The sequence below is a fragment of the Chiloscyllium plagiosum genome, unplaced genomic scaffold (assembly GCF_037043375.1).
Source record: "Chiloscyllium plagiosum isolate Xiang-an unplaced genomic scaffold, Cpla_swu_hap1 HiC_scaffold_10, whole genome shotgun sequence".
In the NCBI taxonomy this organism is placed as follows: domain Eukaryota; kingdom Metazoa; phylum Chordata; class Chondrichthyes; order Orectolobiformes; family Hemiscylliidae; genus Chiloscyllium; species Chiloscyllium plagiosum.
Genome location: NW_028270148.1, coordinates 51,955,183 through 51,975,271, shown reverse-complemented (window position 1 = coordinate 51,975,271; position 20,089 = coordinate 51,955,183). Strand labels below are relative to the sequence as shown.

The 20,089-nt window shown below is 40.2% G+C and overlaps 1 protein-coding gene across 2 annotated transcripts in view; it reads left to right on the top strand.

The window, feature by feature from the left end:
• rps6kc1 (ribosomal protein S6 kinase B1) overlaps positions 1 to 20,089 on the top strand; it is a 169,113-nt gene that overhangs the window by 63,994 nt on the left and 85,030 nt on the right. For both annotated transcript variants that reach the window (XM_043695845.2, XM_043695846.2), the window contains one exon: positions 9,772 to 10,152. In XM_043695845.2, coding sequence (XP_043551780.2) covers positions 9,772 to 10,152 — 381 coding nt within the window. The remainder of the gene's footprint in view (positions 1 to 9,771; positions 10,153 to 20,089) is intronic.

Genomic DNA, 20,089 nt, shown 5'->3' with positions numbered 1-20,089 from the left:
CTGCGTTTTAGGAAAGAGAGAAACCTGTTGGTGCTGTTGCTAATGCTAGCTGTCATGTAACTCCAGCTAGATAAGAAATATGTCAGTAAGTCGGTGTGCGAGGGATGAGCAAAAGGCTCGTGTGAGTGGACCTAATGCATATACATCTTCCTGGCTTGGAGGAAATGGTGATTAATTTTAACTTATTCTTTCATGGGATAAAGGTATTGCCAATGAGGCCATTGTTTACTGCCCATTCCTAATTGCACATGGACTGAGTGCTTGCTTAGCCACTTCACAAGGCAGTTAAATATTAACCACATTGTTGTAAGTTTGGAATCAAATGTAGGCCAGACTAGGTAAGGATAACAGTTTTCCTTCCCCAAAGAGTAGGAGTGAACTAGTTGAATTTTTGACAATAACTTATTTTTATAAGCAGATGAGGAGAGATAATTGATTCCCCTCTTTTATCTTAATCTCGTCGGCAGTTGGAGCAAGTCTACGTAACCGCAGAGCTAACACACTTCAGTTAACTCAGTCAAATTGAAGGGGCCTATTAATTAGATGGGTTTTCCTAAGTGAAAGAGAGGGAATTAGTTACCCTTTGGGAGGGAAAATAGTTACCCCCACACTTATCCCCACACATGGGTAGAATAAATGCAGAAAACAAGGTAAAGGCACTTGCAATTAAAATTCTTCAAGTCAGTGAGGAATTAGATTTTCAATTTGTGTTCTGGCCGTTTAGCCAAAGGCTTTGTTTTTCAGCAGCAGTGAAGTTTGTAGATCTTGAGTTTTCAGTAGATGGTTGTTGTTACAAGTTGCTTTTTTTTTTAAACCAGGCATTGGCTTTTGAGGCTGAGTCACAGGTGGGGAAAGTGTCTTTCAACTCTTGCTTTACAAAATCAATTTTTCCTGTCTCTTCTGCTCAGAAGCAGCTGGTGATGAAAGTCTATTTGTATATTCCTGAGTCTGCTCATTGTTTTTCCAAACTGGCAGATGAGCCTTTCGTCTCCCAGTATGTGAAATTATCATACATGTGAATTAAACAGGAATCCAGTTTCCAGATGCTGATTTAATTGTCTGATTTCACTGTCTTTGCAGGCAGTGTCGTTTCAGTGCAAACTTTTATGTATCTCGCTGGTTTCTCAAAGCTCACCCTAATCTGTGGTCAGGTGATTGCAGCAGCAATTTTCAGTCAGCATTTCTCCTTTTTTAAATAGTCGCTTTACTTCATGAAGGTCTTGGGTATGAGTATCTGATGATGGAAGCTGAACATCAGTGGTCTTTGTTAATCATTAAAATGACAGCAGGTTTCCCAGTGACCATTACTGAGGATAGATTTTGACTCTGTTTTCTTTACTAATTAGTAGTTGATGGAATTTGAACCTGTGTACCGAGAACACTGGCCTGGATCTCTACATTTCCAGCCACCATATCTGTGTTAATCTATTGATCTTAAAAGGTAGCCTTTCCTGCATATTTTTACCTTTAAGTACAGCCATACTTATTTCCTTAAAAGTTGGACTTGCTGCAACGCCTTCAAGATATGGTCTCTGTACATTGTCACAATGGGATCTCCATGTATTTGCTTGTTTTCAGGGTTATTGGAAATTTGATTGTCTCTGCTAAGTCTTCTCTGACCTTCACTCAAACACCACCACCCCACCCCCCACCTCCAATCTCGCACAATCAAATTGGACTCCATCATTTTGTGCTGTGTGCAGGCTAATTAAACTCAAAGATTGATCAATGCTTCACAGAAGATTTGTTCAATTATTTTTCTCTCTCTGGTATATGAAGAAAAGGAGTCTCTAAGCTGGCTGGAGTGCAAACAATAGAAAGTTTTAGTTACAGCGAAATGCAGCAGTGACAGGATTAGTGATGGAAAGGTAAGAACACCCGTTGCAAGGAGGAGACACTGAAGGTGGAATGTGTGGGATAGTACTGGCTAAGGGACAATGTAGGAGAAACCCTTGGGAAAGGGAGAGAGTTATAGCACTGGGTGAGGGAATTAAGTAAAGCTCGACATGTCTTTCTTGTGGAAATGCAGATATGAATCTGATTACAGTAATGGCTTTTATGTCCAGCGCTAGGTATTTTTTGGTGAGGCTGGGGATTTGAATTAGAAGATGAGACTTATGTTCTTCAGCCCCTCGGGACATGCAATTAATACTTTTAACTTTTCAGCAAGAGAAGGCTACTGGTCTTCGTCCTCTTGCATGATTTCTGAATGGTCATCAATATCAAGATTATGTGGGTATTGTACGTGCATATTCAAAGGTAAAATTGTAGTGTGCAGTGACTTGCTTTCTATAGGATTGCAAGCTAATTCAAAAGGTCACCATATTTACATTTACCAGTATATGGTACTTTATCCGAAATCCTTGGTGGGTGGGGGGGCAGTTGTTTTCTGGAATTTGGAATTTTTCACGTTTTGAAATAAATGACATTTTCGCAGTGGGGAAAAAAAATTACCTAAACAGATGCACATGTGAATAATACGACTGCTGACACATAGTTGACGCCTGTCAATGCTGGGCCACGCTGCCATGTCATATCTGAGTGGGTGTGGAGTTTGGTCACCAGTTCGCACGCCAAAATGATGTCCCACACTCTATGAAAGATATTTCAGAGCTTTTTGGATTTTTGAATTTTGGATAAAGCATTGTGTACCTGTTTTTATATATATATATATATATATATATATATATATAACTGGCATTACTTTGACAAGCCTTCACAATTAGCCTTCTGCCTAACACACTGCTCTCTGTAGATGCACCTGGATGTTGCAGGAAGGATTGAATGTATTGCTTTTGTGGGATTCTTAATTTGGTTAAAATGGAATTCTAAGTAAACTGCAGTCAGTACATCACAATGATATAAAATATGGATGAATGATTTTTTAAAAAAAAAATTACACTGCCCAATTTAATGCCTGGAATCTTCATTAACTGATGTTTTAAAGGGGACCAAAATGCTGAGTTAAAATGGCCACAGGCATCCCCCGATTAGGCAAGTGGTCAAGATTCATTAAGATAGTTGCCCAAAAATGCAGTGGTGAGCTGAGGATAACAGTCAATGATGCACATGTCACATGAGCAGTTGGGGGAAAAAATGACAGCACAATAAATGTGTGGGTTTTAGTTTGGTGGTATCTCCTTTTGAGGGGCTCTGAAGCATCCTTTGAGCATGGCTCAGCATTATTACATGCCATTAGTAGTAAACACCTCTGGTTTAGCTGGTAGTGGCACCTGTTCCTGAATGCTGACCTGCTGGAATGCTATTTCTGCCATTGGAAATCTCTTAATGTGGACGCTGTATTGGTTGTACCAGGAGTGCTTTTCAAATCCAAACATAGCAGCTCATGGAATGAAAAAAAAATCAATGAAGAATTCTAGAATTGAAACCTACTCTGCCTAGTAGTGACCATGACCTAAGATTGTCATTGTTGTAAAAGTCCATCTGGTTCACTTTCCCCCTTTTTAGGGAAGGACATCAGCTACCTTTATTCATTCTGGGCTAATGTGAATCGTATTTCACAGAAATGTGTTTAACTCTTCTACCTGTTGAAGGGGGCGAGCAGTCACTTCATTAAAGGACAGTTGGGATTGTCCAAAAAATGCTAATGATTCCCATATTGAACATAAGAGCTTAGACCAGGAGTAGGCAATTCAGCCTGTTGAGCTTCTCCTCCACAGTGTCATGGTTCATCTCATCTGTTTCAAATCCACTTTCTTGCTCACTATCCATAACAATTCCATCTGTCATCAATTAAAAATCTGTCTGTCTCCTCAAATTTACCCAATGTCCTGGCATCCTTTTGTGGTAATGAATTCCATAGATTCATAACAACTGTTTGAGAAAAGTAATTTCTCCTCATCTCTGTTTTAAATCTGCTACTCCTTATCCTAAAATTAGGATCTCTTGTTCTAGATTGCCGTACATGAGGAAATATCCTCTGCACGTCAACTTGGTCAATCCCCTTTAGCATTTTCTATAATCTATATTTTTTTTTAAAGGAGTTGCATTTGTTTCATTGAAATTGGTTAATTGACTGCCCTGAAAGGGGTTATTTTGATCTGCACCACCACCTCTTTCCCCCATTTGCTGTTTGTCGTGGCAATAAATTGTGACACTTGGCTCTGGTTGGTACAACAGGGTTGCTCTAGAATGGGTTAGGCAATGGGTAACTTGTTTAAATATCCTAATAGCCTATTCGGTGAAGCTTCTTGTGACAACATGGCTTTTGTTATGTGCATGTCATTGGGTTGAGTATTGACACCATAAACTAAATGGTGAGTGAGTAGTTTGTTTGGTGGCCACAGTCTGTGGCTGTGAGTCACACATGCAGTACCTGTATTATCATGTGTGTATGGTTATATTTTAACTGAAGGATTCAGAATGGAACTCTTCGCAGTTCAGGTACAATTCTGCTTTTAAATGTGGGGCAGGTAAAGCGATGTCTAGTCAATGGTATCCTGAACCATGGGAAAACTTGTTATCCTAAAGCCACCAGCATTCTCCACCTACTTGTCTTTGGACAGTGAATACTATGCACTCTTTGCTGATCTGAGTGTCAGTTGCATCCCTAGGGCAGCAGTGAATAACAAATAATGATGTTATAGATCATCTGCTCTAGCCTGAAAAGTTGACTCATCTACATGGGGAATCACATTGTAGCCTGCAAACTCAGTAAAGACATTACCACCATAGTCCACCGATCAGCAAGGTTGTTAACATACTGAACGATCAGCTGTAAGATTCCACCCATATTACCATCCTCCAGGATATAGGGCTATCTCTTACCTGTTCTGGTCATTTTTTTCCAGAAAATAACAGGACATTAAGGGTCATCACCTCCTTCCAAGCAATTCTTTTAAGGTGATAACTCTGCTTTTTAGAGTAAAAATTTGAGTGTAATTATGATATTTTCTTCAGTTCTACATTTGAACAATTTTCCTCTATTAAAAGGATACCAATGATGTGCATTTTTTTATTTCTTGTCAGTTTAGTTAATTCTTTTATTTTTTTGAAAGTGAAGGACAAAGGTACTTGGGAAAGGTCATGCAATGACACTGATGATTAACTAGGCTAGGGAACATCAGAGATGGCTGTGAACTTGTTTTGAAGCTAATCCTCAGAATTGGTATTTTAAAGCTAAGACGTTTGAGGACTGACTGCATTGTGAAATTTTACGAGAGGTCTTTGGGTTTGATACTGGTTTGGATGTTGCTCAGATTTATCCAAACCGGGTTTGAGTTATACTTGTACGGAGAGTGAAGATTACGCAGATTCAGAGACTTGGAGCTAAAGTCAGGTGGTTCTTGTGGGTGGCAGTAGTGAGTTGCCAAATGTGTAAACATTAGTCACTCACTTCTTGATGTTCAGGGTAATAATCTGTTTTCTTCCTTCCCCCATGCGATACTGCCTGTAAAGCTATGCTTCATGGTAAAGTTTCTGTGTTAGCTGGCAACTAGTTTTTAATTGTCCATAAGTGCTTAATCCACTTCTCACTTATTTGTTATAGCCAGTTTGTTAATATTTTAGTACCAAAGCAATTATTTGGGTTTGGGCTGGCAGAGTAGAATATGATCAGACAATTGTAGATGATTGGACTGGTGAATGGAATGAGGGGCTTGTAGGTTGGCATAAAGAGAAGGATAAAGAGCAGAAGTGGCTGAATGTGACAACAGTGTAGGTAAGAATCAGTAAACTATACAGCACGGAAACAGGCCCTTCGGTCCTAAACTGATGTGGTCCCATTTGCCAGCATTTGGACCATATCAGATGCCTTTTAAATGTTGTTGTAATTGTACCAGGCTCCACTTCCTCCTGGCAACTCGTTCCATACACGCACCACCCTCTGCGTGAAAGAGTTGTCCCTTGGGTTCTTTTTAAATCTTTTCCCCTCTCACCTTTAAACCTGTGCCCTCTAGTTTTGAACTCCCCTACCCTAGGGAAAATGCTTTGGCTATTCATCCTATCCATGCCCCCCATTATTTTATAAACCACCTATATGTTCACCCCTTAGCTTCCGATGCTCTGGAGGAAAAAGTAGTTCAAGCCTATTCAGCCTCTCCCTATAGCTCAAACCCTCCAACCCTGGCAACATTTGTGTAAATCTCTTCTAAACCGTTCAAGTTTAACAACATCTTTCCCATAGCAGAGCAAGTGGCCTCACCAATGTCCTGTACAGCTGCAACATGACCTCCCAATTCCTATAATCAATCACCGACCAATAAAGACAAATGTGCCTTCACGACTGTGTCTCCACATTCAAGGAACTATGAACCTGCACCCCTAGGTTCCTTTGGTTGGCAACACTCCCCAGGCTCCTATTGTTAAGAGTATAAAGTCGCAGGGGTGGTTTGCCTGACCAAAATGCAACACCTCACATGTATCTGCATTAAACTTCATCTGTCACACTGGCCCATTTGATATGCTTCTGCTGTATTCTGAGAGAGTCTTCACCATGCCACCAATTTTGGTGTTGTCTGCAAACTCACTGACCATGCCTCCTATGTTCACATCCAAGTCACTTATACAAAATGGCAAGAGGCAGTAGACCCAGCACTGATCCTTGTGGCACTCTGCTGATCACAAGCCTCCAGTCCGAAAAACAGCTCTCCACCACCATCCTCTCTTCTATCTTCAAGCCAATTTTGTATTCAATTGGCTAGCTCCCCCTAGATTCCATGTGATCTAACCTTGCTAACCAGTCTACCACATGGAACTTTGTCAAATGCCTTGCTGAAGTCCATATAGACCTGATCTTCTGAACTCTCAGTGGGATAATGCAGTGGGGAACAGGCACTTCCTTTTGGAAAAGGAGCTTAGTGGAGTGTATGTGCAGTAGTATGATGGTGGTAGCAAGACTGGAAGTGTTAGAAGATACCAATGTCCTACATAAAGGATTAGTTATGAACAGAGATTCCTTTTTAAAAACAAAAGAATTCAAGATAGTCTTCTGCACAAAACTAATATCAAAATATGGAAATAATGTTTCTGATTAAACACATTTCTAGGCCCCACAACTCATTCTGGTGAAAGATTAAGATTAGTGGGTAAAAATGTGCAGCAGACGTGAAAAGGGATAGCTGAGACTTTCATGTTACTCGAAATGGAAACGGTGAAGCATAAGGAGCAGAAATTAGGCCATTCAGCTGATCGAGTCTGCTCTGCCATTCAATCATAGCTGATAGGTGTTTCAACCCCATTTTCCTGCTTTTTCTCCATAACCTTTGATCTCCTGGGCAATCAAGAACTTATCAATCTCAGTTTTTAAATACACTTGATGACCTGACCTCCACAGCCATCTGTGCCTGAATTCCACAGATTCACCACTCTCTGGCTAAACAAGTTTCTCCTCATCTTCATTCTAAAGGGTCTTCCCTTTCTTCTAAAGCTGTGCCCTCTTGTCCTAGTCTCTCCTACCAATGGAAACCTCTTCCCAACGTCCACTCTGTCAGGCCGTTCAGTATTCTGTAAGCTTTAGTCCGATCCTCCCACATTCTTCTCAACTATGTCTGGTCCCACAGTCCTTGAGTGTTCCTCATATGTTAAGCCTTTCATTCCTGGGATCATTCTCGTGAGCCTCCTTTGGACCCGTTTCAGGGCCAGTACATCCTTCCTGAGGTATGGGGCTCAGAATTACTCTCCATATTCTAAATGTGATCTGTCCACAGTCTTAAATCCTCAGGAATGCATCCCTGCTTTCATGCTGTAGTTCTCTCAAGATGAATGATAACCATTTGTATTTGCCTTTCTAACTACCAAGTCAACCTGAAAGTTTACCTTAAGAGACACCTGGACAAGGACTCCCAAGTCCCTTTGTACTCCAGTTTTCTGAATTTTCTCCCCATTTAGAAAATAGTTCATGCCTCTATTCTTCCTACCAAAGTGCATGAGCTCACAATTTTTCCCATGTTCTGTATTTGATCTGCCACTTCTTTGCCCACTCTCCTAAACTGTCTAAATCTTTTTGCAGCCTCCCCATCTCCTCAATACCACCTGCCCCATCACCTATCTTTGTATCATCTGCAAACCTAGCCCGAATGCCTTCTGTTCCTTCATTCAGATCATTAATGTATAAAGTGAAACGTTGTAGTCCCAACACTGACCCTTGTGGAATATTACAAAGTCACTGGCTTCCATCGCGAGAAGGACCCTTTTATTCCCACTCTCTGCCTTCTGCCAGACAGCCAAGCTTTTATCTATGCTAGTACCTTGTCTCTAACACCATGGGCTTTTATCTTACTCAGCAGCCTCCTGTGCATCACCTTATTGAAGGCCTTCTGGAAGTCCCGATAGACAACATCTATTGGCTCTCCTTGGTCTAACCTGCTCGTTCGCTCCTCAAAGAATTCTAACAGATTGGTCAGGCATGACCTCACTTTGATGAAACCATGCTGACTTTGCCCTATTTTACCATGCACTGTCTTTTGCCTTCCTCCCTTTTCAAACAGGGGTTTACGTTAGTGATTTTTCCAGTCCTCTGGGACCTTTCCTGACTCCAGTGATTCCTGAAAGATCACCACTAAAGCGTCCACTATCTCTTCAGTTATCTCCTTCACAGCCCATCCAGTCCATGTGATTTATCCACTTTCAGACCTTTCAGTTTTTCTATAACCTTCTCCTTTGTGATGGCCACCATACACATTTCTGCTCCCCAGCTCTTGAAGTTTTGGTATATTACTTGTGTCTTCCACTGATGCAAAGTCCTCAGCCATTTCCTTGTTCCCCATTACTACTTTTCCAGCGGCCCAATGTCCACTTTTCCCGCTCTTGCCCTTTAGATCTATAAAGAAACTCTAGCAATCTTTTCTAATATTACTGCGTAGCTTACCCACATATTTAAGCTTCTCCCTCATTTCTTTCTTTCTTGGATGTCTTCTGTTCCTCTTCGTAGATTCTCCAATCCTCTGGTTTCCCACTGCCTTTCGCCACATTATGTTTTCTCTTTTTTGCTTTTATGCTACCCCCAACTTCCTGAGTCAGCCGTGGTTGTCTCATCGTCCATGTACACGCTTCTTTTTCCTCGATTTTTTGCAGTGTCTCCTGAATTACTCCCACAAACTCCTGCCATTACTGTTCCACTGTCTTTCCTGCTAGGCTCCTCTCCCAGTCAGTTTTGGTCAGCTCCTCCTTCGAGCCTCTGTAGTTGCCTTTGTTCAACTGTAATGCCATTACATCTGATTCCACCTTCTCCCCCTCAAAACTCCAATAGCACTCCAGATGTAACATAGTGCTTCATTCGAAACATAAGGCTAACTTTGGGAAAAAACGCAGACATTCTTCAGGTTATAGTCACCTTGACATGTAAAACTTCATGGACTTGCCATTATTAATTATTTTCCTATTCAACATTGGAGGCTTTTTGGTACCTCCATGTGATTGAACAATGAAAAGGAGCAAACACAAATTGCTGGAAAAATTCAGCAGGTCTGGCAGCATCTGTGGAGAGAAATCAGAGTTAATGATTCGGGTTGAGTGAGTCTTTCTTTAATGAAAAGGAGCAACCCTGCTTCATTCTCTCAGATGTATTGTTCTACAAGTAAGGAACTTATTAAAAAGATGTATAACAAAACTTGATAAATTTATTCAGGTGAATTGAATCTGAATTATAAACACTGTTAGAAGTCTGGGTCTTTAAGTTTCAATTAAATCTTTTGGTACGAATGATAATGCTGGGTAATAAACATTTAAATTTTATTGAAAGTAATGTGGTCTATTCTGCCAGTATACGTACTGAAACTTTTCTCACTATCTCCTTTCTTCATTTATCTGTAGAAAGTGATCAGCCAGGTTTATCCAGTGATAGTGACTTGCTGTCACTGACAGTGGACGGGGATTCACTCACTGAATGGGATGATGGAATGGCATCAAATAGAAGTTCCCCAAGCAGATTTACGAAACATAGTTCCTCCCCTGAACCAACAAGCTCGTCTACCGTTCTTCCTCCGGAGAGGAGCCAGGATGGCGCGGAAGGAGGCAGAGGCTTGTGGTCACAACCAATTGGAAGTCTCAAACGTAGAACAGGGAAAGGTGATTACTTGGCAAAGGCAGGTGATCAGATAAAGCTGGCACTGCAAAAGGAAGCCGAACAAGATTACGAAGCTGCCTTCAATTTCTACAGGAATGGAGTTGATCTACTACTTCAAGGAGTTCAAGGTAATGATCAACGAAGATTTTTGATTTTCATGTATACCTTTGGTATTTCTGTATAAAACCAACAATGAATTCTAGAGATACCTTACCTTAACTTCTGACTGTTTTAAAGCACCTAAAATTATCAACATGTTAAACAAGCCAGGGTTTAAAATTCTGCAAATGTAGCTGTCTTACTTCTCCAGTGGACACTACAGTAAACACGTGAAGTTACTATTGTCCCTTAGGGCTATTTTCCCATTGGAGAGATACGACTGGTGGTGGTTTAACCTAAGGCTCACTGTGCTTCTAGGTGAGGGGTGAGATTGAGAAGGTGGCACCTTTGTGGAACCTTGGCTGGTCTGGGAATTGAACTCACTGTGGTGGTGTCACTGTATATTACAAACAAGCTGTACAACTAACTGGCTGCATATATCATTGTTATAAAACAGAGTAAAACACCTCTTCAGTTCCCGCAATTGTCTCTGTTCTAGCTGGGAAACAGCATCTTTGATTACATCAGACAGCATGTGGCCGCTTTGGGTGAGATCAACAATTTTAGTGTCAAATTAGGGACTTTTTTTTAATAAGTCAGACTTACATTTCTTGTATTTATTCATTTTTTTTTGAAGAGCATTTCAATGTTAAGAATTCCTCTGTAAAACGTCTAGAATGAAAAGTGCCTTTGTAATTCTGGGCATGCTCTTCACTTCCAGCCTGCACCTTGCATCCTCATCCCTCATCACTTCTTGTTTTACTCCTGTCTCTTTTTCCATCCTGTTTAGTATCCTCTTGAAACTTAGGATTTCCATGAAACTTATGTGATGCTTCCTAATTCCCACCCCAATTAATGACCTGTCCTGAAATCCTGTGCTAGCAGATACTGTTGTGCTGCTTGTAGTTGCTGGTAATTTTGAAATAAAAATGGACACTGCAGGAAATATACAAGTCTGACTGACTGCATTGATGGCGAATAAACTGGGGTTAACATTTCACATCTTTCCCCTTTTGTCATAACTAATATCTATAGAAATGCAGCAGGTTTTGAACAAATGAAAGGGTGGTGTGTTGGAAGTTCAGAAAGGCCTTCCATATGGTGTAGGACAGGAGAGAGAAAATCACAAAAGATGTTATGGTTTCAAGGTGAAATGCCATAATACAGAGGAATCTCAATGATCCGATATTCGATTATCTGAATATCAGATCATCCAGCAAGATCACAAGGTCCTGATTATTGTCTTTAAAAAAAGTGTTATCTGGCCCTCGATTATCCGGAATTCGATTAACCGAACAAAATATTTCCCGCCTGTGTCCTTCAGATAATTGAGGTTCCTCTGTAATGGGATACTTTAGTATTAACAGAGCTACATCAGAGAGCCATTTTTTGTGGCAAATTGAAGAGTTATTGAGAAATCAAACCAGCAGTAAACTAATTTCTACCTGTCAATTATAATGACCCTGATATCTTTCAATGAAAATTGTCTGTGGCACCTGGCTTAACTCATTCAGCATTGAGCTAAGTAAATATCTCTTGATTCATTAACTCTGCTTTCTGTCCACAGATGCTGCCAGACCAGTTGAGTTTCTGCAGCATTTTTTTGTTTTGTTTCAGATTTCTAGTATCTACCATGCTTTGATTTTATTCTGTTTTTTGATAAATGTATAATAGGGTAGTTAATAGAATAACTTGTGTAAAATGTTCACCCCTTTGCTGCTCAATCGTGAGGAAAAACTTGCGAATTGTAAAGCATTGCTTGATTTGACTGGAGTCTTGGGAGAAATTTTGTGGAATATTTCCTTCTTTGATTTGAAAGAGAGGAAGGCCAATTTCAGGGAAAGGTGGATTGTACATACTGTACAGCAGAAGCTTCATTAGTGCTTTAAAAATCTGTTTCTTGTTCACTGTTTTCCAGGGCACAGTCTAATGCCCTCCACCATGTGGTGTTGAAGTAGGAAAATGACAGTAGAGCATTCTCATCTATTTCTTCCATCTACCGCAATTAAATTAATGGGAGGGTCAGTAGAACTGCTTTCCTGCTGTGCCCTTTGTTTGTTATGTGGGTGATTTACTCAGTTTGACTACATGCAGTTGTGTGTGTATATCAGATTCCTCATTCAAAGGCACTTGGTGCCTGATCAAGAGATCTAGCATCAGCAAGCAGGACCCTGCCATTGCTGACCTCCCCACCTCCTTCCCTCCCATTATCCTCAGCTGTTCTGTGGGTCCTAGACTTCAGTAGATGCTATACTGGCTTTAACCACTATCTCCCTAATACCAGCCTTTGTTCAGCTGGCAGCTTCTGGCACATGGGACTTCTACCCCTGGGTCCCATGATCCTGGGGAAGGCTTTCTGCCGTACAGTTGTCTGAATGACGCTGACTTTGGGGAAGACCCACCAAATTAGGTGACATGGGCTTTTTGCCATTCTTCAGCCAGTGGATGAGAGCTCTGCTGCTTGCATTCAAACTAGTGCCTTGGCCTTGCAAGATATTTTTAAAAACTCATTTCTTAGCACGTATATATTTGTCAACACTTTGAATGTGGAAATTATCTATTCAGAATGGCTAAGATTTTCATTTCCCACTATATTATGAGCCTCAATTTATTTAATGTCGACATTGATTTCTGACTGTAGTTTTTTAAAAAAAAATATTTTTGTTGCTTGCTGGTTAATAATCCAGTCTGGTTGTAGTTCCTGGAAAGGAATGTTTGTTCCACTTTAAGGTGAGACTTCTTTTTCAAAGTAGTCTTTATTTTCCCTGTTGTTGGGTCCCTGTTTTCACTACTGAATACTATTTCTCATTTAAATCATTTGGTATCCTGTTGCTTTTCAGAGTGCTAATTTGAAACATCATCAGCTGGAAACCTTGTGGGAATTATCACAGTTCCTTTTGTCTCCATTTAAAATTCCTTTTATACCCAGTGAGGAAGCACTGAGGTTCAGTTTAGTTCTTCATGATAGCAGCTGCAGTCCTACTTAATGTTTCAGGTGTGGAAAGGTGTTCATATCTTGACCCAAATGAATGTTGCATTTGAATTGAATCTGGTCCAGTTGTGATTCCATCTAACATTTTGAGTTGGTAACCAGGGGGCTTTGTGGTGACTTAGACATATTGAGTGAGTGAGCAAATATATGACAGATGCTGAACAATGTGGCTAAATGTGAAGTACAGAAAGGCTGAGCATTATTTAAACAGGGATATGTTAGGAAATGTGAGTGTACAAAGGGAAGTGGATGTCACTGTACACAAGTCAGTGAAAGTAGACAGGGAGATGCGGCAAGCAATTTGGAAGGCAAATGGTATGCTGGTCCTCCTTGCAAAAGGATTTCAGAAGCAGGAATGTCTTCATGGCCCTAGTGAGACCACACCTGGAGTATGGCATCCCTACCTAAGGCCATATTTGTCATAGAGGGAGTGCAGTGAAGGTTTATTGGGTGGGTAGGATTGTCTTATGAGGAGAGATCCTGGGTTAGTATTCACTAGTTTAGAAGGATGAAATGGAATCTGATTGAAACGTATACAATTCGAACAAAGCTACACAGTCGAAGTATAGGTGGATGTTTTCACTGGTTGGGGAGTCTAGAACTGGGTCAGTCTTGGAATACAAGGTAGGCACTTGAGCTGAGGAAAAGTTTTTTTTTTCCTACTCAAAGGTATTGAACATATGGAATTCACTAACATAGAAGGCTGTGGAGGCCAAGTTATTGTATATATTCAAGAAGGGGAGAGATACATTTTTAAAGTTTTGAAGATATAAATGGGTTTGGGGTGAAAGTAGGAATGCGTCATTGAGAGAGAGCCATAGAGTGTGGAAACAGTCGTTCGGTCCAACTAGTTCATGCCAACCATGTTTCTAAACTAAACTAGCTCCCATCTGCCTGCATTTTGCTCATATTCCTCTATGTCCTTACCTATTCATGTATATATCCAAGTGTCTTTTGAACATTGTAACTGTACCTGCATCCACTACTTTGTCTGGTACGTCATTCCACACATGAACCACTCTGCTTTTTACAAAAAAAGTCACCCCTCGAGTCCTTTTTTTTTTTGAAACTCCCCCACCCTAAGGGAAAAAACGCTTGTCATCCACCTATCTGTGCCCCTCATGATTTTATAAACCACAATAAGGTCACCTTTTCAGTCAATTTTTATATCTCAAACACTCCAATACCAGCAACATGCTAGTAAGTCTATTCTGAACCCCCTCTAATTTAATAATATCCTTCCTACACCAGGGTGACCAGAACTGCACACTGTACACTAGAAGAGGCCTCACCAATGTCCTGGAAAATCTCAACAAGATGCCCCAACTCCTATACTCAAAGGTCTGAGCAATAAGGCACGTGTGCTAAATGCCTTCTTAATCTACCTGTGAAGCAAATTTCGAAGAATTATGTATTTGAGCCTCTTGGTCTCTCAGTTCTACAACACTACCCAGGGCTCTACCATTAATTGTATAAGTCCTGCCCTTGTTTGTAATACCAAAATACAACACCTCACAGAATCCTATTGAATGGCAGAGCAGGCTCAAAGGGCTAAGTGGCCTACTGCTATTCTGTTTCTGTTTTGATAACCTGGCATCAAATGTTCTCTTATAATTTTGACACCATCTTGTAATGAGTTGTTTTCAAGTAGAATTGGTTGCTTGATTGGATTGCCCAGAAACAACACATTGTTTGTTATAACTGATGAAGCAATGAAGAGTTGATTCCACAGCATAACAATGTGCAATTGCATATATAGTGCATTTAACATGTGTAAACATTCCAAAGTTTTTCATAAGATTGAAAGGGAAAGTTTGGACACTTGGAGTTGTGATAGGAGGACCAGTCTAAGGGTGAGATTGAAGGGGTAGCAGAAACAGAAATTGCTGGAAAAGCTCTGCAGGTCTGGCAGCATCTGTGGAGATAAAGCAGAGCTAATGTTTCAGGTTAAGTGACCTTTACTCAAAACTGATTGTAGGTAGGAAAATGTTGGTTTATATGCAGAAGATAGGGTGATGGGAGGGGGTGGGAATAAGGAGGAAAGTATGGATGGGGATAGAGCCCAAAGAGAGAGAGAGAGGAAGAGCAGTTGGACAGACAAAGGAGTGAGTAACACCTGGCTAGGAGGGTGAATAGCTGTTAGTAGGGACTGTTAGTGGCTAACAATAGCTTGTATGTAATAAGACTGTGATAACAAGGCCTGATGTGTGAGGGTTGGGGTAAGGACATGGGAGACACTGTTCAGTTCTAAAATTACTCAACTTGATATTGAGTCCAGAAGGCTGCAGGCTTCCCAATTGAGATATGAGGTGCTGCTCTTCCAGCTTGCACTGAGCAACGTTGGAGCATGGCAGCAATTTCTGTGTTTGTTTCTGATTTACAGCATCTGCAGTTCTTTTTGGTTTAAGTTGAAGGGGTAGGTTTTGTGGGGGCTTGAGATGAGAAATTGTGGATTTGGAGAGTGGGATGGGTGTCAAGATGGCTGAAGGCTCTGCAAATAATGATGAATTGGAAGGTGGGTGGATGGCACAGGCAATAGACTGAGTGTGAGAGCTGAGGTGTGAAGGTTGCAGAGTTAATGAGGATTTGGGTAGCCTCAATAGTTATCATATTTTCTTGTCAAGTTTGTTTTTAGTTTTGCCAATGAAATTTTATTTGGATACATTTGCAATGCTTTAGTTCAGCAGTGTGAGTTGTATCATATGAGTACACAGTAAATCTTGATGCACAGTATTATCATATGAATGGAACTTATTATGGGCTAATTCATGTTCTACATTTATGTTCTACATTATTGTATCTTTGCATATCCAAGAAAAATGACTGAAATACTTATTTCAATTGTAAGTGGAATATCTGGTTATTGATGATGAAAGTTGGTTTAAATATACAGTACAGTTGCGGTATGCAAATATAAGTGTACTTTGCACATAAATTAACCAAATGGGTCCATTTTAATAGGAGCACCAGGCAGTACAGTACATTTCAGAAAATGTTTTTCAATTAATAGACTAATTGTAATCATTAGTATAACTACTTGAAAGTAAATGGGCACACTTTCATAGAATTTACTGGAGCTTTTAGTAATTCTGCTTGTAGTAATGATAGAGGGAAACATTGTTGTGTGCACTTTGTGAAACTTCAGTTGTGTGAGAACTGCATTAGTTGAACCATGGCAAGTTATGACTGCCCTTTTTTTGTGCCGAATACACAGAAAATCATTACTTGCGCACTATATCAAACATTAAGCTACAGTATCATCATTTAGAAGAAAACAGCTATAATTATGATCACATGCATGGGCTCAGTATTAAATGCGTTAATTTAGTATGACACGTTAATTACCTGCTTCTCCAGATGTTTAGTGTATTGTTGTGCACGCAGTTTACAAAATAATTATAGTAAAGTTGAATGAAAACAAAATAAGCGGGTGGTTTCTTGCCTTAATATTTTCATTCAAGTGAAACCATATGAGTCGCAGCTGCACAGACACTAATGCAAGTGAATTGTTACAGAAACAACACAAGTTGCCATTAGGAGGCTTTTGTCCAAATGTGTCCCCAGCCGATTTCATCCTATCGTACATTTATTTCAATCTCCCCACCGCAGATACTCTCTGAGATGATTTCAAAGACCTTGTTTTTGCTTCGCGTGTGTTTGTAGTAAAATATGAAGCTTGCCGGGGGATAGAACAGCAGAGTTTGAAACCAATATAAATGCTTGTTCAATTTGCTTTGTGAATTAATTTTTAACAGCTTTGAAGTTTGCTGCATGACCTGTATCATAGGGAATAATTAAAAAAAAGTGTAATTACACAAATCTCCACCTAGTTCTGGATAGATTGCTTTTATTCCTCCATGGGATGAGGGTGTTCTAACAAGGCTATCATTTGTTGGCCATCCCTAATTGCCTGTGAGATGCTTGTGGTAAGCTGCCTTGTTGAACTACAGCAGTCCATGTGTTCTACATATGTTCACAATGTTATTAGGAAGAGAGATGCAAATTTTGACAGAGCTACAGTAAAACATCATTGTACTTCGCTTGGTCACATCTGTATGGCAAAGCAGAGGGTATTCGAAACAACTAAGAGCTCCTCTGGATGTTACATTAAATGCATAGGTACCCTCTCCAAATGAGCATTTCTATTGACAAGAGCCTAAGCTATCAATGTCAGTAAGTTAGACCGTAAAAAATAGGAACAGAGAAGGCCGTTCAGCCTTTCGGGTCTGCTCCATCATTTAGGATTATGGCTGTTCTGACATTCCTCACACTTGCATTCCTGCCCTTTGCCTATAATCCTTGATTTCCCTTGGGATCAAGAATCTATCTATCTCAGCCTTAAATATACACAAGGACACTGTTCCCATGGCTCTCTCTGGTAAGGAGTTCCAAAGACTTTCAATCCTCTGAGTGAAGAAATTCTTCCCTCATTTCGGTCTTAAATTGGCATCCTTTATTCCGAGACGTTGCCTTTTGGTCCTAGACTCCCAGGGGGGCAAACCTCCTCTCAACATTTACCCAGTCAAGCCCTTTACGAATCCATATGTTTCAATGCAATTATTCCTCATTCTTCCAGACTCCATTGAGTAGAGTCCCAACATGTTTAGCCTTTTCTCACAAGGTGATTCCTCCATACCGGGGATCATCCTCGTGAACTTTCTTTGAACTGCCTCGAATGAAATGATACATTTCTTTAAATTATGGGACCAAACTGTCCACAGTAATCTACTTGTAGTCTTGACAGCACTTTGTACAGTTACAGTAAGATTTCCCTACTCTTATACTCCAATACTCTTGAAATGAGGGCCATCATTCCATTAGCCTTCCTGATAGCTAGCACACAATTGCAGCAGCACTGTGTTTTGTGCATAAGTATCCCCAAGTCCCTTTTGTGTAGTTTTTCTCCATTTAAGTAATATCTGTTCTTTTGCTAACCCTTCCAGAAGGAACTTCACTTTTTTCCATGTTAAACTTCATTTGCTAATTTCTTGCCTATTTCTTAACTTATGGATATCTCTCTGTAAACTGTGTGTATCCCTCTCACAACTTAACTTTGTACCTATTTTCGTCATTTGCAAATTTGCCTACAGTACACGAGCTTCCTTCCTCCAAGTCATTCATATAACTATAATTGGGCTAATCGGCCTACAGTTACCCGTTCTTCACCTCACATTTTGAATAGGGCTGTCACCTTAGCCGTTTTCCAGTCCTCTGGTATCTCTCTAGAATTGAAGTTATTTGACTATTAAGATAATCAGTGACACGGTCTGACCTGCTCTTGTTGAGTATGCACCGTGCTTTTCAGTAGTAGTCACTGAAAGGCAATTTGGAATAGGAATCTAAGCTGATAGTCTTTTTCTTAAGGGAGCCCAAAGGTGCTAAAGGACTGGTGTAGTGCTCTGAATGACCTTTCTGGCCAAGATCACCAAATCAGCACAAACTGGGAATTGAATCTGGATTTTTTTTTGATGGTTATGTCTTTGCACCACCATATGTGCAAACATACATTATCCACAAGCCATGCTTGCCTATGAATCTGTAAATTTTAGTATAGCCAAACCTTAATTTGCACCACGGTAACTTAATTTGAATATATTAAGATGCTTAACCCTGCTAATTTTCTTACGGAAACCTGTTCCCCTAGAATGTGATGAGCTGAACAAGGCACCTGTATGCAAATAACTGATATTGTGTCATTTACTCCTGTAATCTGTTCTCTTGTACATTCTAAAGTTCAAGTGTGCCATTCTGTAAGCTATTTGTTTTAACTGCTTTTTAATATTTGGAAGACCATAAAAGCACTATTTTCTTAAGACAATTTTCTACCTATGGCTTCTAGTAGGCATTTTTTTAAGGCAATTGCTTCAGTAATGCCTATGTTGGTATGAAACAACAACATCATTCATTTCAATAGCTCCTTTCTCATCGCAAAAACATCAGACATCAATAAAGTGGTTGCTGCAGCAAAGCAGAGAATTAGGACAATTAAGACCAACAAGTTGGCAAATTGGTGGATTTTAATGCAGGCCAGTAAACGGTGGAGTTAGGCTAGAAATCCAGAAGACTTGAGGCACAATGGCCATTGACAGTGTAAAGAACAAGATGTGCAAGAAGATAGAATATTACTGTGAAGATCTGTTTTATTTGCACTTGCAAGCTTTATTTTCTTTTTACAGTTGATTTTAAAACAAAAGTAGAATGCAGTAAAATGAAGTGAATAAATGGGTGCGTGTTGCTCAGAATCTGTCCATTTTCTCAAGTATTATATATTTTGGTGTTATTTGGGTCTCTATTCCAGTTTAACAATGTTACTTGGTATGTACAATATTCTGTAAAATAACATTTGACTAGAAAGTTTTAGGTTTTTTTTGTGTTCTTTACTCAGTGCTTCAGTAGTTGTTTTTACTTTCCCACAAAATCTGCATGCTACTGAACCCGGAGTGGAATTGCTAACGCTCCTTTGGTCAGTGATTTTCCACTGGCATGAGTCAGCACAATGGTGTTTTGTGAAACACCCCTCTTCCCCCAAACCACCAAATTCAAACCCCCAGTCCCCACACCCTCACTGCACCCCTCCTCACACCTCTCCAAACACGACCACCCCATACCCTCTCAAACACACACACACACACACACACACACACTTCCCCATTCCCCCATCACGCTCTCCCTAAGCACACAGGCACACCCGTTCTATTGCCTGCTCCTTATTTAACCAAGCACGCACTAATCAAGCTAGCTGATTGCTCGGCAGGGACCCAGTTCCTGGGGGAATCTCAACTTCCCACATTCCAGCAACTTTTATGAGTTTACAGAATGGGCAGCTTCTCCCTCCAGCCCTACTTCCAAAGCAGTCAGTTAACTTAAAATCCAGGCCAATGTGTTCCTCATTTATTTGGATGTTGTGTCTAAATACTTTGCCTTGTCATTTCTTTTCATTTTATGTTTTGGTATAAACGGCTTCTAGTTGTATC